Source organism: Euprymna scolopes, chromosome 12, assembly GCF_053919585.1.
Source record: "Euprymna scolopes isolate OS-2025 chromosome 12, ASM5391958v1, whole genome shotgun sequence".
Classification (NCBI taxonomy): Eukaryota; Metazoa; Mollusca; class Cephalopoda; order Sepiida; family Sepiolidae; genus Euprymna; species Euprymna scolopes.
The window spans coordinates 82,021,008-82,037,225 of NC_136493.1; the positions used below are offsets into that span (position 1 = coordinate 82,021,008).

At 30.6% G+C, this 16,218-nt stretch overlaps 1 protein-coding gene across 2 annotated transcripts in view; it reads right to left on the bottom strand.

The window, feature by feature from the left end:
* The window catches only part of LOC145291379 (uncharacterized), a 172,156-nt gene that overhangs the window by 55,100 nt on the left and 100,838 nt on the right, over window positions 1-16,218 (bottom strand). For both annotated transcript variants that reach the window (XR_013869399.1, XM_080137169.1), the window contains exons 5-8: window positions 12,597-12,651; window positions 12,210-12,327; window positions 7,352-7,417; window positions 2,563-2,686 (exon numbers count right to left, since the gene is read on the bottom strand). Coding sequence is in view for 1 of the 2 variants with exons in the window: in XM_080137169.1 (XP_079993295.1) it covers window positions 2,563-2,686; window positions 7,352-7,417; window positions 12,210-12,327; window positions 12,597-12,651 (363 nt within the window). In the remaining variant the exon portion in view is untranslated. The remainder of the gene's footprint in view (window positions 1-2,562; window positions 2,687-7,351; window positions 7,418-12,209; window positions 12,328-12,596; window positions 12,652-16,218) is intronic.

The window sequence follows — 16,218 nt, forward strand, 5'->3', positions numbered from 1 at the left end:
TTGTTATATAAAAAAAACAATTTACAATCGCTTTAATATCGCTTTAATCGCGTTCATGCTGTTAGAAATAAAAAAAGACTAATTTACAATCGCTTTCATATTTATTTGTTAATAAAAACAAATTAACAATCACTTTCATAATTTTTGTTAATGTTGTTAGAAATAAAAAAAAATGAACAATCACTTTCATATTTTTTGTTAATGTTGTTAGAAATAAAAACAAAGTAACAATCACTTTCATATTTTATTGTTCAAGTTGTTAGAAATAAAAACTACCTTACAATCGGTTTCGTATTAATTTGTAAATGTTGTTAGAAATATGAAATAATTTACAATCGCTTTCATATTTATTTGTTAATGTTTTTAGAAAAATAATTAACAATCGCTTTCATGTTTATGTGTTAATGTTATTAGAAATAAAAATTAATTTACAATCGCTTTCATATTTATTTGTTAATGTTGTTAGAAATAAAAACAAATTAACAATCGCTTTTATATTTTATTGTTCAAGTTGTTAGAAATAAAAACTACCTTACAATCGGTTTCGTATTAATTTGTAAATGTTGTTAGAAATATGAAATAATTTACAATCGCTTTCATATTTATTTGTTAATGTTTTTAGAAAAATAATTAACAATCGCTTTCATGTTTATGTGTTAATGTTATTAGAAATAAAAATTAATTTACAATCGCTTTCATATTTATTTGTTAATGTTGTTAGAAATAAAAACAAATTAACAATCGCTTTTATATTTATTGATTAAAGTTGTGAGAAAAAAAATAATTTATATTTATTATCGCTTTAACATTTATTTGTTCATGTTGTTAGAGATAAAAATTAATTCACAATCACCTTCATAATTATTTTTCATGTTATTAGAAATAAAACTAATTTACAATTGTTTTCATATTTATTGGTTCATATTATTAGAAATACAAACTAATTTGCAATCGCTTCCATAATTATTTTTTAATTTTATTAGAACTAAAAACTAAGTTAGAATTACTTTCATATTTATTTTTTCATGTTATTAGAAATAAAACTAATTTATAATCATTTTCATAATTATTTTTCATGTTATTAGAAATAAAACTAATTTATAATCGCTTTCTAATTAAATTATTCATATTTTAGAAATGAAAATTACTTCACAATCTCTTTCATATTTATTGGTTCATGTTGTTAGAAACAAAACCTTATTTACAATCATATTCATATTTATCGGTTAATATCGTTAATAATTAAAAATTAATTACCAATCGTTTATATATATATATATATATATATATATATATATATATATATATATATATATATATATATTCATGTTGTTAGAAATAAAAAAATAATCCTCAATTGGTTTTATATGCATTGGCTCATATTGTTTGAAATTAATTAGTTTCCAATCGCTTCTATATACATCTTTTCATGATGTTAGGAACAAAAATTAATTTACAATCGTTTTTTTTCTATATTGTTAGAAATAAAACATAATTCCCAATCGCTTTCATATTTATTTTTCATGTTTTTAGAAATAAAAAAAATAATTTCCAATCGTTTTTATACTTTTTAGTTATGTTGTCGAAAATAAAAATTAATGTTCAGTTGCTTTCATTTTATATGTATTTGTTGATGTAAGAAATAAAATTTATTCCCAATCACTTTTATATTTATGTTGTTAGAAATAAATTTGTAATTATGTTCATATTTATTTGTTCATGTTGTCAGAAATTAAAATTAATTCTTAGTATCTTTTATATTTATTTGCATATTTTGTTAGAAATATAAAGTAAATTTCAATCGCTTTTATATTTTTTGTTAGAAATAAAAATTAATTTACAATCGCTTTCATAATTAGTTTTTCATGTTGTTAAAAATAAAAATTAATTTCTAATCGCTTCCATATTTATCGGCCCAGGATATTAGAAATACAAACTAATTCTCAATCAATTTTATTTTATAAGTATTTTCATGTTGTGAGAATTATAAATGAATTCCGAATTGCTTTCATATTTATTGGTTCATGTCGTTAGAAATAAAAATAAATTTCTAATCGCTTTATATTCTCTTTTCATGTTGTTAGAAAAAAAATTAATTTCCAATCGCTTTCATAATTATTGGTTCATGTTGTTAGGAATAAAAATTCCAATCGCTTTCTATTTCATATTTATTTGTTCATATTAGAAATAAAATTAATTGTCAATCGCTTTCATATTTATGTTAGAAATAAAAATTAATTTTTAATCACGATTTATTTCTTCATGTTGTTAGAAGTTAAAATTAATTCCTAACATTTGTCATATTCAATTGTATATTTTGTTAGAATTATAAATTAAATTCACACCTCTTTTATATTTTTGGCTCATGTTGTTAGAAAAAAAAATTCCTAATCGCTTTCATATTTATTTATTTATTTATGTTTTTAGAAATAAAAATTAATACTCAATATCGTTCATATTTATTTGTTCGTGTTCTTAGAAATAAAAATAAATTCTTAATTTTTTTATTGGCTTTGTATTGTATTAATGTGTTTGTTAAATGTTTAAAATGATTTTACTTACTGTCAAAGAGAAAAGAACTCCTTTTAGAAAGGTAAACGTAGAGATTAATGCTCCCATGTAGCTGACAGCAAAAATTATGATGAAAGCAAGACACCAAATGAATACAGGAATGATGTATAAATACCTGAAATTAGGATGAAAAAAAAACAATTAGTAGGTACATACGTTTTATATTTTCCAATATTTTGTATTATCAAAATGTTTGCCACGTTTTAATATATTTAATCTAATATACATCTATCTATCTATCTATCTATCTATCTATCTATCTATCTATATATATATATATATATATATATATATATATATGAATGATATGCAGAAAATTCTGTATATATATATATATATATATATATATATATATATATATATATATATCATTATAGTTACTCATTTAAAAACAATTCTCGTTCCAGTATATATATATATATATATATATATATATATATATATATATATATATATATATATATATATATATATATATAGAGAGAGAGAGAGAGAGAGAGAGAGAGAGAGAGAGATAGAGAGAGAGAGAGAGAATAAAGGCACTCATTATTACTAGGGGTGAGTTAAAACCAACGATACAAGCTTGCCATCCGCCTATTTGACTGCTTCTGTTGCTACTTTAAATATTTTGATCGCCTTTTTTTAATCCTTCTGGCATGATAATTACTCATATGGAAACCACTCTTCTGTTTTATAAGGTTGAAAGTTTGAATTCATCTAAAGCATCCAGCATCATTCAAAGCAGCTTTTCAGTTAAATAACACGAAATACAAAAATGGCCAAGAGAGATTTAATTAAGATTAATGTCATAGCATGAACGTTGATTATAACACATAACGTTTCAAGATTAGCAACCATTCTCAATTATGCACGCTTCTATATTGAGGAAAATAAAATACACACATTTCGTCTTATCTAGTCATTCATCTTCTTCATTCTATTCTCTCATTTGAACCCTAAATAATCAAAGCCGTCATTACGTTCTTGCACGCTTTATCTGAAACTTTGATGTTAGGCCCTCCTTACTACTTGTGAATTTTAGCTTACCAATATTGGGACTTCAACCCTTAAAAAATCGTTGAATGGATGGCCATCCCTTTTTGTCACATAACAATTATTTCACAAGGATGAAGCGAATTCATGGAATTTTTTTTCCAAGATTCCAATGCATCACCTAAAGATTAGAATAAAATATTTTGGAGCGTCTAAAACAGACCAAAAGAAATATATAGTGATGGACTAAATAGTTTACTACTTGTCTCGACCCTCTTTCCTTGGAAGTAGAGAAGACATTTCACACAATTAAGCAGAAATATTTATTGCCTTCTTTACTTAGAGAGATAAATGAGTATGTGGGTAAATATATATTTCGTGCCAAACTAGTAATTTAAGGAGAAACAACCCCCACATGCAGGATTGTGACTTGCCTTCCTTACCTTTCACTAAACTTGCTTCAGATATTTCCGGGCTCTACCTACAGACTCTTTCGGGTAACTAATACATAGTTACATTTAGAGATATGTACAGTGGGTGGCCGGAAACTTTTGCTGTTCCTAACAAGAAGGTAAAGACAGTCGTGCATCTATTAATCGATGAGATTTTCCCCAGATTTGGAGAAACACTTTAGCTCTTTACTTATAGCAGATCATAGAACATCAACAAAATTATGGAAAAGACATTAAAATACCTAAATATACATCACGTGACCACGTCATTTTATCATCCTTAGGGTAATAAGAAGGTTCAAAGATTTCACAGAATTGCACTATGTTCTAGAAAAATAAATTGGTAACAGTTAGCAGTTGTGGGACATTTACAGCAATCGAATGTTAGTATTATTAAATTTCATGTGAGCGAGAACAGAACATTTTCACTTTATTACCTGCTCTATAACAGGGAATATGTTTTGCCATTTAATGATATATTGAAACCTCGGCATATATAATGATAAACATCACGACATTGACCTACAGGAAAAGCATTACATCTTCACTTTAGTTATGGATAATATTAGAAAAGCAAGGAAAAAGATGGGAGATGATTTCTTTAGTAATACAAAGGATGTATAGTTCAAGACTGATGATTTAGTAGTCTATAAAAATCATGAAAAATTGGATGTGCGCTTGTGATTATATTATGTGGTAATGAAAAGACTGGCCTTGTCTCTTACAGAATTAGAGACCAGTTGATGGGTTCAGTTACAAAGACACATGCAACCAGCATCTATCGAGGAATAGGAAATCTTCACTACAGAGAGGTCATTATGGAAAATTGCATAAGGGAATCCAGTGGTCTAAACAGCAATTCTGTAGCAGAACATACTGACTTTCCAATGCAGAAGTGTTGACATAAACGTGAGAATTCAGGTGATTAGTTTAATGTATTATTGATTGCGTGCCATATTGTGACACATAGTATGATGTCAGGAGGAGGCATTAAAAACATCGATATGGATAGTTACATAAAGGATACGACTACTAGTTCATCGGCTAACAAGGGTGATTCCTCAGAGAAATGGTCACCTCAATAGAGAAGATACCAAGTGAATCACTTGTTAAGGAATTAGACAATAATATTCAGGTAGCCAGAACCTCCACTGAAATGGAAAAATTGAGGCATCTTCTGGTCCTATCGATGGTAATGGGGTTGGCACAGATGTAACTAAGGCTAGCACTGAGGCACAAGAAGTATTAATAAGGTCATAGTTATTATATGGTGCTGGTTATGCAGATTAACGACAACTCAAGATTTAAGGCGGTTGGTCAGCTGCAAGTCACAGCTATGAACATTTCTAGTTTGGCAGTCTCCAATAATGAGTAAATTCCCAAATTTTTCAGCGGACATTATTCAAGTGGAATTATGAAAGATAAAAGGGATCCTTATCCATAAATTGCTGGATACCTTAAAACAAATAAATGTTTATAGAGGTAAGGAGAAAGTTGAGGAAGCTCCAGTTATGCTTATATTAGGGAGTAGTATAGGCGTTGTAGGCATGCTGATATGTATTAGTCTAGCGGCGAGAGAAGGGATTATCAGATGGGGAACAAATGGACATCATTCAATGGAATAACATTGCAGCAGTTGAGAGAGGCTGAATAAAAGAGGGCATTGGCCCCTGATAAATTTTACTCGGATCTGGAAGCGGGTAACATCTCTATGGTACAGAGAATCCAGGCCAGAATAGAGAATTGCATTTCACAAATCTATAAGAACAGTAAGTAAGAGTAAGGAATGATAGCTGATAAAATGTGTCGAGTTATGATACCCATTATCCTAAAATAAACATCTTGGTTTCTTTTTCTTTTTGCTCAGACAGTGAACAATATGTACGATTTAGTGGCTTCCTGTTTAGTATGCTTGAAATTGAAAATAAAATTATAAAATTACACAGATTGGAACTTGAGCAGAAGCATGAGCAGTATTTGTCGAATGTCATTTAACTGATGTTAATTTTAAAAAATGAGGCATGGTTACTGTCTATAATAGGTAGGTCATACATCGGGGTGGCTACATGTAGATGACACAGGGAAAGAACAATTATTTTTTTTAACTGAACACTAAGATTACTACTATTCCTTTTTTCCTCTACTGTGATTTTCTTTTGTGTTTTTTTTTTTTTTTGCTTTCTATTTTTGTATCAGGTGGTGATGGCGATGTTTTGTGAATGGGGGGGGGGAGAAATGCAATAAAAATGTTTACGAGTAAACATTTTAGAAAAATAAGATAGTGAGGAATGTTGAATGTGTACCAAAAATCTTGAAGAATACAGCGAACGATAATCAGACGTCAAATAAAAGAATTGAAATTTTGAAAAGCCATTTGAATAAAACAAGGGTGGATGACACTGATGACAATCAAACGTCAAACAAAAATGATAATTGAAATTTTTAATCAATCAATGACGAGTTCGGCTGCACCCGATAAGGCTCGGAATCGATTGTCAAAAGAGGGAGATGCCAGGTGTCGAAGGTCACAGCCGATCACATAACAGCTGTTGAGTCAAGGGTTTTTGTTTTGGTGAGCTGAGCCCGAGAGTTAAGCATCGAATGCATGTATGCAAAACTTCCTCCTACTAACCCACCATCACTCTCCATTCATTGGCTTCATTGTCGCTTACCACCAGAACCCACAATAATATATATATATATATATATATATATATATATATATATATATATATATATATATATATATATATATATATATATATTCTTGACTCAAAAGGAACATCGGTTTAAAAGTAATTTTGAAATGGTGAATGACCAAAAGCAGTTGTTACAAAATAGCAGAAATCACAAAAGGCCCCTGAAAATGTCTCCCTTCCTAGGTGTATATTTAAAAAGAAAAATCACTGTAAATAACGATAAAATGATAACTCCATAAGTGTGATAAAAAAAAAATTAGTCAAACAAAGAATCTGGCAAATCTGCAAGCCATTGTTAGCTTACAATATTCAAGAGTTATCCCTCTTGAAACATATTCAAATTATCTCCCCTAAATTATACTGGCACCCAGAAAAGGGAACTATTCAATTATGAAATAGTAAAATACACACATGCATATTGCTAAGTTCTAAATTGAGGTTTGGTCTCTTTTTGGCTAAGGCTTGAAACTAAATGGATGTGTTCCACTTCATCTCTACGTTTTGGTATGGTTTCATTTACAAATCGCAGCTATTGTTGAAATGTTCAATATAGATATCATTGAGAATTTAAAGTAAAAAAAGATGTAATAACAGCAAGCGAGAAGTATAAGAAATATAAATATAAAATGTTCATACTTGATTCCAAGTAATTCGCCAAAGGATTCACTTCCTGCAAGCGCATAAACAATCAGATAACATGACCTAAAACATAAAAAAGTAAGGTAATATCCATTGAAAGCGTACGGTGGTTATATGAGAAAATAAAGCTGTGTTACGTATTATACATGTTTCTTTTCTGTGTCTTATGTTATACATTAGTACATTAGGAGTCATTTCGAGTTAAAAGTTTATTTACTGCACCCATCTGAACTAGAGAAAATCACGATTTAAATGTGTATGTCTCGTCTAAATAACTAACGATAAATATCTAATATGGCCGACCAAACGGATGATCAAAAAGTCAGATCGAACGTACCGGAAAACGAAATGAGACCAAATTAACAACTGGCTTTTTTTTTCTTTTTTTTTTTTTGTGGATATATTTTGTTTATTTGGTTTCAAACAATTGCAATTTTTGGAACACCAAATCAATGAACTTGGAATTACACCACTGCTTGAAAAAATAGAAGCGATACAAAAATTTTAACTATCACCTTCACTTTGACAGTTGGTACAATGCATAGAATTTGTCAATTCTCATCATTTCATCTAAAACTGTTCTTAGACAAATATCACACAAAACAAAAGGGGGGGGAGAAAACTTGCACTAAGCATAGAATCACTTAATGCATTCAACAAAGATAAAACACATTTCTCCAAACTAATATACCTTTATTGACAATATTCAGAATAAACTGACATTGACTTCTGATGCAAGTATATGATTATTTTTCTATCCTTTGCAAATAATCCAAATTTTAGTATGTTATTATAGATGATAACGACTACCAGTTGTCAAAATTTCAGCTTTTCACAATTGTTATTTCTAACAAATATTAGTTTTGAAAATTTTGTCCCTTAGTTAGGACGCTACTGTATATATATGTAGTTATAAATAGTTATGTATATATATATATATACATATATATATATATATATATACATATATATATATATATATAGTAAGTAATTTATAAAATATATATGGCGATTAAGCTACACTGAATATTCCGCGTTTCATCCACTCTAGGACTCCTCAGGCTTATGCGCGAATTCTGTGGTTTTTTATCGTTTTTAAATGCTCCTCTTCTATTGAGATTTTAGTTAGCCAATCAGCTTTCTAGTATCCACCGCGCCCTTCCTATCAGCCAATGGGCATGCATTTTATCGGACAAAGGATCTGTTTTAAAACTAGGTTAGTGTTTTTTTTTTTTTGTTAGTTTATATATAAATATATATATGTGTACATACATATATGCACATATATATACATATATATATATATATATATACATACATATATGTGTGATCGTTTATGTATATTCATGTTTATTTAATTTATTTATTTGTTTATTTTCTATTGTTTTTGTTAGTTTTAAAACTATTTTGTATCGCTATCCTAGAGTAAATTTTATCTTGTGAACACAGTTATTTGCTATTTCTCTTCTACAGTTTAATAGATGTTGGGGTTCTTTAAAGTACAGGATAGCAAATTTTTCATGGGTCGTCTAGGTCCCTACACGTGGTAGCTTGTCTTATTATTTTCCATTCGACTACCGGTGAATGTCCGCTTTCTTTGAGCTCCCAGTATTTATTCGCTAGTGTTGTTTTTATACAGTGTTTTTTTTATTGTTGAATGTACTTTTGTGATCATAGTATCGGGTTTTGAAATCTAAGGAAGTCATGCCTACGTAATATTTCTTGTTATTCGGGTTTTCTTTCGCAAATATTGTTGCCTGATAAACTACGCCTTTGGTTAGACATTTATTTTGAACTGGGCAAAGTGTGCGGTGTCTACAGTTGCATTTATCTTGTTCGTTATTAGTATTTTTATTTATAGTATGGTTGTTCTTGTCCGGGGTTGGTTTATTATTATTATTATTATTATTATTATTATTATTATTATTATTATTATTATTATTATTTCTGCTAGTGTTAGTTTTATTTTTGTCATGGTGTTTACTTTTTTATTGTTTATTTTATTGTTGTTTACATTGTTTTTAATTAATATTTTGTTATTATGTGCTTTAATTATCATCTCTAAATTTTCGCAACAACTGTAGGATAACTTTAAGGTATTTTTGTCGAAGATTTTGTGTAAGGGGTTGGTTGCAGGAAAGTGTTTTTCAATAGAAATTTCTTGCCAAGTTTTGTTTTTAACATTTGATTGTATGGGGCCGTATACGAAATTATAGTTCTTTTCCTTCTATTTTTAATTTTATTATAGTTATTGGTGTTTTTTCTGCTTTTAGGCCTAATTTTTTCATTTCCTTGTGTATGATTTTCTTAAAGTTATCTCCCTTGACTTTGTTGGAGTTTTTTATTATAGCTAGTCCATCATCTCTATATAGGCCGATATTCGTAGTATCAAATATGCTTGTGAGGGTATATAGAATGAATAATCCCACAAGATCTGATGCCTCTGCAGAATCCCTGGCACCCATCGCCAAATCAAACGAATTTTTCATTTTACTTTTTATCCATTGGTTATTGTTATTTATTAGAATTGATTTTCTACATTTTTTAATGATGTTGGTTTCTCCTGAGGATATATCAGTGTATGCCTCGGCAAATTCTAGGGCAATGTTAAAAAGTTCTTCGGATATCGAGGGATAAAAGTCTATGATGTCAAACTGTATAAACGTACATTTATCTTTGTTTTCTATATTTTTAAACCAGGTGATTGCTTCGGTAGTATTTGCCCACTGGTTTAATTCTAGGTCTTGTTTGATTTGTTTGTTTACTCTAGAAAGTATTGTTTTGCTAATTCTACCTATTTCTAGTTTAGTTGGGTTTATCAGGCGGGTGCTTGGATTATTATTAAAGTCGTATTTGCGGTCTTTAAGCAGAATGTATGACTCTTTAGGTTTCAATTTGCCAACTTTATCGCTAATTTTTAATTTATCGGTAATTTGTTTACTTTCAGTATTTATTATATCTATGTAGTCGCATTCGTTTGTGTCTAGTTTTGTGTAGTTTTTATTAATGTTTTCTGTGATTACTTTGTTATATTCTTGATTATCTATTTTATAAAAGTTTCTAGTTTTATCTGCTTTTACAAAGATTTTATTAGAGTTGTTTATGTTTCTAACGATTTTGTGTAGTTTCGGTTGGAAATTGTTTGGTTGATTGTGGAAGTCTAAGTTTTAATTACGTTTAAAAGGTCATTTTCAAAGTTTATCAAAAGGTCTACTGTTTTCGCATATATATATATATATATATATATATATATATATATATAGTAAGCTCTAAAATATATATGGCGATTAAGCTTAATCGCCATATATATTTTAGAACTTACTACCTAGCTCTACCTACGTATTGAGCACTGTTGAAGTAAATACTTAAAGTTTACACATAAATTTATACTTTCGTATATTAATTTATATGATTTAATGAAGTATATATATATATATATATATATATATATATATATATATATATATATATATGTGTGTGTGTATATATATATATATATAAAATTGAATTAAATTTTTTAGAAGAAAAAAGTTAAATAATAAATAAATCGTCACATCACTTCAACACTTTCACACCCATGACTGCTATGAACATTCCTGCCAGTCACTGCTTCCACATCACCATTGCAATTCTCTAGCTCACATTTCACAGTTTTCACAAAGCTGCAACTAAGAGTTCACAATTTTTATTAATTTAGAGCGAATCATCTTGATTCTGGTCATCATCCAATATTCCTATGACTTCCAGACAAGCCTACCAAAAACAACTGTTACATTTCATGGCTATTAAATATTTCGGTACTAGTGCACTTATTGATCCGTGCTGAAATGATAACGTTATTATTTAAAAAGCCATTCTTAACATAGGGAGGGTGTTTTGTACCTATTCTATACTTTAACCTTACAATTGAATAAAAAAAGCATATCATAAAACTTTAATTAAACTTGGAAATACGATTTAAAAAAATAGCACGGACCAATAAGTGCACTAGCACCAATATTTCAAATATTTTTTAAATTAAAAAATATCCCAATAGTCAAATTTATCCTGAATACTCTATAATTAGTTGGCAATTTTGGGACATCTCTTTCTAGCTAGAACCAATACTTGAATCATTTAATTCTCAGATTTTCTGCAAAAATTAAGGATAGGATTTTCTCTCCAATTTCTAGGCATTTTATGACATCATTTGTTCTCTATTTCGGCTAATCCTGGTTATTTTTTGTGGTTGCTAGGACTAAAAATCTGATTACAAAATTTTGGTGAATTTAGAGAATAAATTAATCAGTCTATTCTTAGATACTTACGAAAATTTACAATTATTTTTTTGTCATTTGTTGGAAATTTTTATTAATCTTGTGATCGATACACATTGAATTAGATCAATAATCATTCATTACAACGTTTAGTGATTGTGTGATTTTAATGAATTAAATTTCAGATATTTTGAAAAGAATTGCAACTTTTACTAATCAGGAATTCACTTTCCTACATATTTTTTTATTTTTGGTGGATTCTGTGAAAAAAAATAACGACAGGGTTTTTATATTCTTGAGAAAACCTCTGCCTCTTCAGTTTATTTTCGGCATTCATAGACACGTGATTTGATGCCAACTGATAAAAAAAACTAATAAACTGATTTTGAGAAAACTAGAAGGTCAACGGACATCAGTATTTTCTGATTAATAGGAACATTTTTGAATATTTGTATAGGAAATAAATGTAAGTCTATAAATATGTGTGGTGCTTCGTCAGTCACCTATTAAAATCGTAAAACAAATAAATTTATTTTACATAAAATGAATGTTACAATGTAAGTTTACAAAATGTCCATTATGTATTAATTGATACTCACAGGTCGATAATTATCAAACCATCAAAAACATATTTAAAGCCATAAAAAAGGAGCATTTCTCCTAAAAGGTGCAGGTCTAATGGTCTTATAACATCCTGCCTGGAAAGTATAGCCTGACCTGAAAAAAAAAGAATGAACGTCATAAAAAAAGGAACATTTCTTCTAAAAGATGGAAGTCTGGTGGCCTTATCACATCCTGCTTAGCAAGTATAGCCTCACCTGAAAAAAAAAAAAACACAATTATGTAAAAACAACAAATATTCATTGCAAATAACATTAAACGTTTGATCAGTTTAAACTGTTCAAAAGTAATTAAACATTTTTAAACTAATGAATAATAGACAATAGATAAGCAACAAAAATTTTGCAAATGTAAAGAAAGTTTACCTGCATTGTTCGAATCATCTTCAAGTGTTTCATCTATATTGGCATTCAACTTTTCCTTTAAGAGCAGCAATTTAAAGAAAAAAAAAGATGAATTTTTAAATCATTGTGTATCAATGGCTGCAGAAATTTCATTCTAGATGTTACTTTATTTCATTCCAAACAAGGCACATTGCCACTGAGACATAAATGGGACTTGATCAACTAGATGTTTGTTCACATTACATTTAAACTTCAAAATGTTGGTACAGTAGGGGAAACAAGGATCAGGGAGAGAATTTCAAAGGCTAGTATTTCGAGAAAATAAGCTATTATAGTAGAAATCCTCCGGTATCTGGGGACCTCAACAATGAAGAGATGGGATTTAATAGGCATGTGTAAATGTTTCTACAGGCTGGTTGGTAGAAAACTGAGAAAATTGAGGTATAAATGTTTATCACAGTCTTAAAGGCAAGAAGAATAAGACAGTAAACCAAGGAGTGTTCATTGTGAAGAGTTGTGTCCACAAATGTTCCACGATATAAGAAATATAATGGATGACAAAATATGCACATGACACCAAGATGGTGCAAAGGTTTACACAGCAAGAGATTCAATTCAGTTTTTTCTACCAAAGTATTTCTGATTCCATTGTACGGATGATGAAATGTATTATAATATTAGTGAATGAAAAAAATATGAAAGATATTTTTTGTAAAAAAATAAATTACTGTTTGAAAAATTTTATGCTTTTCTAGCGATTACCCTGCATATTTATATATACAGGATAAACTTCTAAACTAATTAATCAATCATTATGAATTTTGGACCACAATCACTATCTTTAAGGAGTCATGGTGTGGGTTATATTTAGTCAATTTAATCATTTTCTAGAATTAAAACCATTTTATGGATTTGGGCCAAAATTCCATGGATTCTGGACATATTGTTAAAAAGAATTGTATTTTGATTTTAATCTTTATGAGGAGACATTAAAGTTGTTCAAACACAGCATTAATTTTATCCATCCTAAAATGGATATTGTTCTTGTGTTCTTATAAAAATCTATTTGCAAAAAAGTATTGACACAAAATAAAAAATTATGTAAGATTATAATGTTGTCTATTAGCCAGGTGCAGAGATACAATACCAGGGACTCACCAGAGCCACCCTGTACTTGGCCTTGTTTCCTGACTAGGATATTGAACGCCGTTCCCCTATTCCCAATTTCTTTCTTTCTCTCACAATCTTGCATATCACGTGCTCACTCGCCTTGTTTGAAACGGTCTTGTCTGAAGGGTTGAGGATACCTGACAGACAGTTGGTCTGGCTGCTGTTTCCCTAACTCTTTGGTAGTGCTGAGAGTGCCTGTTCTATCATCAGTTATATAATATCAAGAGAGTTGTAGTGCCATGTCGTGCATGGAAAGGGACCCTGCTGTTATCTCTGGTGAGCTTTCACAAGGCCACAACTTTCTAGGCAGGACTCGGTTAATGGACCATTGTGTGTGTATGCTTGGCGTCAAAACTGGCCCACTTTGCTCAACACTCGATCCCCAACCTGAAATTAAACAAAAACGAAATGACAAGCCAAACAAATATCACATTCAAACCAGACAACAACTGAAACAAAACCAATTCGCCTCCTCCCTTGAAGCTTGTATTCACAAAAATCCGTGGGCTTAGAAGTAATCTAGATGATGTAGAGTCTTACCTCTTAGTAAACTCCTCGGATACCTTAGCATTAAGTGAAACAAACTTAAACTCCTCAATCCCCTCTAACTAACATGATAGGATACCCCCCTCTCTGCCATAAGGACTTGGATAGATATATGCATGTGCTTAGAGTCTATATTCGTATCACCCTCCCTTTAACTAAGCATCGTCTTGAATCAGATGACTAGCCTTTCATCACTGCATTGGTTACTTATATTTTTGCTGCCGTTTTTCCTCAAGTCAGGATTGTACCCTAATCGGTCATGTCTTTGATAATATAGATGCAACACTCTCTTTGGATAGTAATGCCCAAATACATGTGTTTGGTGACTTTAATATATACCATAAAAATTGGTTCGGTTTCTCAGGTTGCACAGATGCAGCTGGATGCTATACTTATAGCTTCTCTATAGCTTATTCCCTTACTCTCTATAGCTTGTCCCCAACCCGCCTCCCAAATCGTGAATACCAGTAAGCTTCACTTCTTGACCTATTCCTCACCACACTACTCGAAGATTGTGTGACTAATACTCACAGTTCAATTGGAAACGCAAATCATCTAGTGGTATCAGTTGACATCACACTTAAATCTCAACCCCAAGGTGAGGAGCCATTGCTCAAAACAACAAGGTACTACAAAAGGATTGACTGGGAAGTCATCAGGGAATGCATCAGATATGCTCCATGGACCAATATCTTCTCCTTTCCTGCTGAACAGTGTGCCAATGAGACAAGTGAATGGTGCAAAGTGAGCATTGAAGCACATGTTCCCATATGGATTACCATATGGGAACATGTGCTTCAATGCTCACTTTGAAGCCTCACTCAACCCCATGATTCACTACAAATTGTGCAGCTGCCATTGCACAAAAACAACATACATTCCACCGGTTTGTATGTCATAAGTCAAATACAAATAGGCAAAATTCATAGATGCTAGAAATCATTATAAGAGAGAAACAGCGAGAGCCAGAAAGAAAGCATGCTGAAATAACCAGAGAACACATAGAATCGCAAAAGATAGAGATTCGTGATTTCTGGAAAATCTATAATAGTGTAATGAATAAAGGGCAATCAGTAAGTCCCCCACCATCCAACAACCAGAAAGTCGGCAACCGAGAAGGTGCAACTGCTTGCTTAGCGATCCGCCTCCAACTCCACCTTAGAACTAACAAACAACTCTCTGCCAAATTTTCCTATGTGGACTGAAGCCACACTAGATGATGTGAAAATCAACTCTTCTTATGTCTGCGATATCATAAAAACCTTAGACACCTCCAAGGCGTGTGTACCTGATCCCGTTCCTGCTATACTAATTAAGAAATGCTCAGCTGAGCTAGCCCTCATACTTTCCAAGCTTTACAATAAATGCCTTGCTGAATCTTACTTCCCTAATAGCTGGAAGATGGTCTCTGTGGTACCAGTGTACAAGAATTCCGTTGAAAAAACTGACCCTCTCCGCCCTATCAGTCTCCTCCCTCTGTTTGCTAAAATCTTTGAGACCTTAAATAATCAATCACTAGTCCACCACCTTGTAAAAGCAAAACTTCTCTTTGATAAACATTATGGATTTAGGCAATGTCATTCTACTGCAGATATTTTAAGAGTCATCTCTGAACATGTATACCATGCATTGGATAAGGTGGGCAAAGCCAGGACTGTAGCACTTGATATATCCAAAGCCTTTGATAAAGTTTGGCACAAAGGACTGCTAAGGAAAATTAAATAATATATAAGTGGACGTATACTAAATATAATTAAATCCTTCTTAGACAATAGGACCATCCAGGTTGTCATTGATGGACATATATCCTAGTAGCATAACATTAATGCGGGAGTGTCTTGGGGGTCGATCCTTGAATCACTATTATTCCTGATATTCATAAACTACCTCCCTGATAATATTGTGTCCAGAATGGGTATATTTGTTG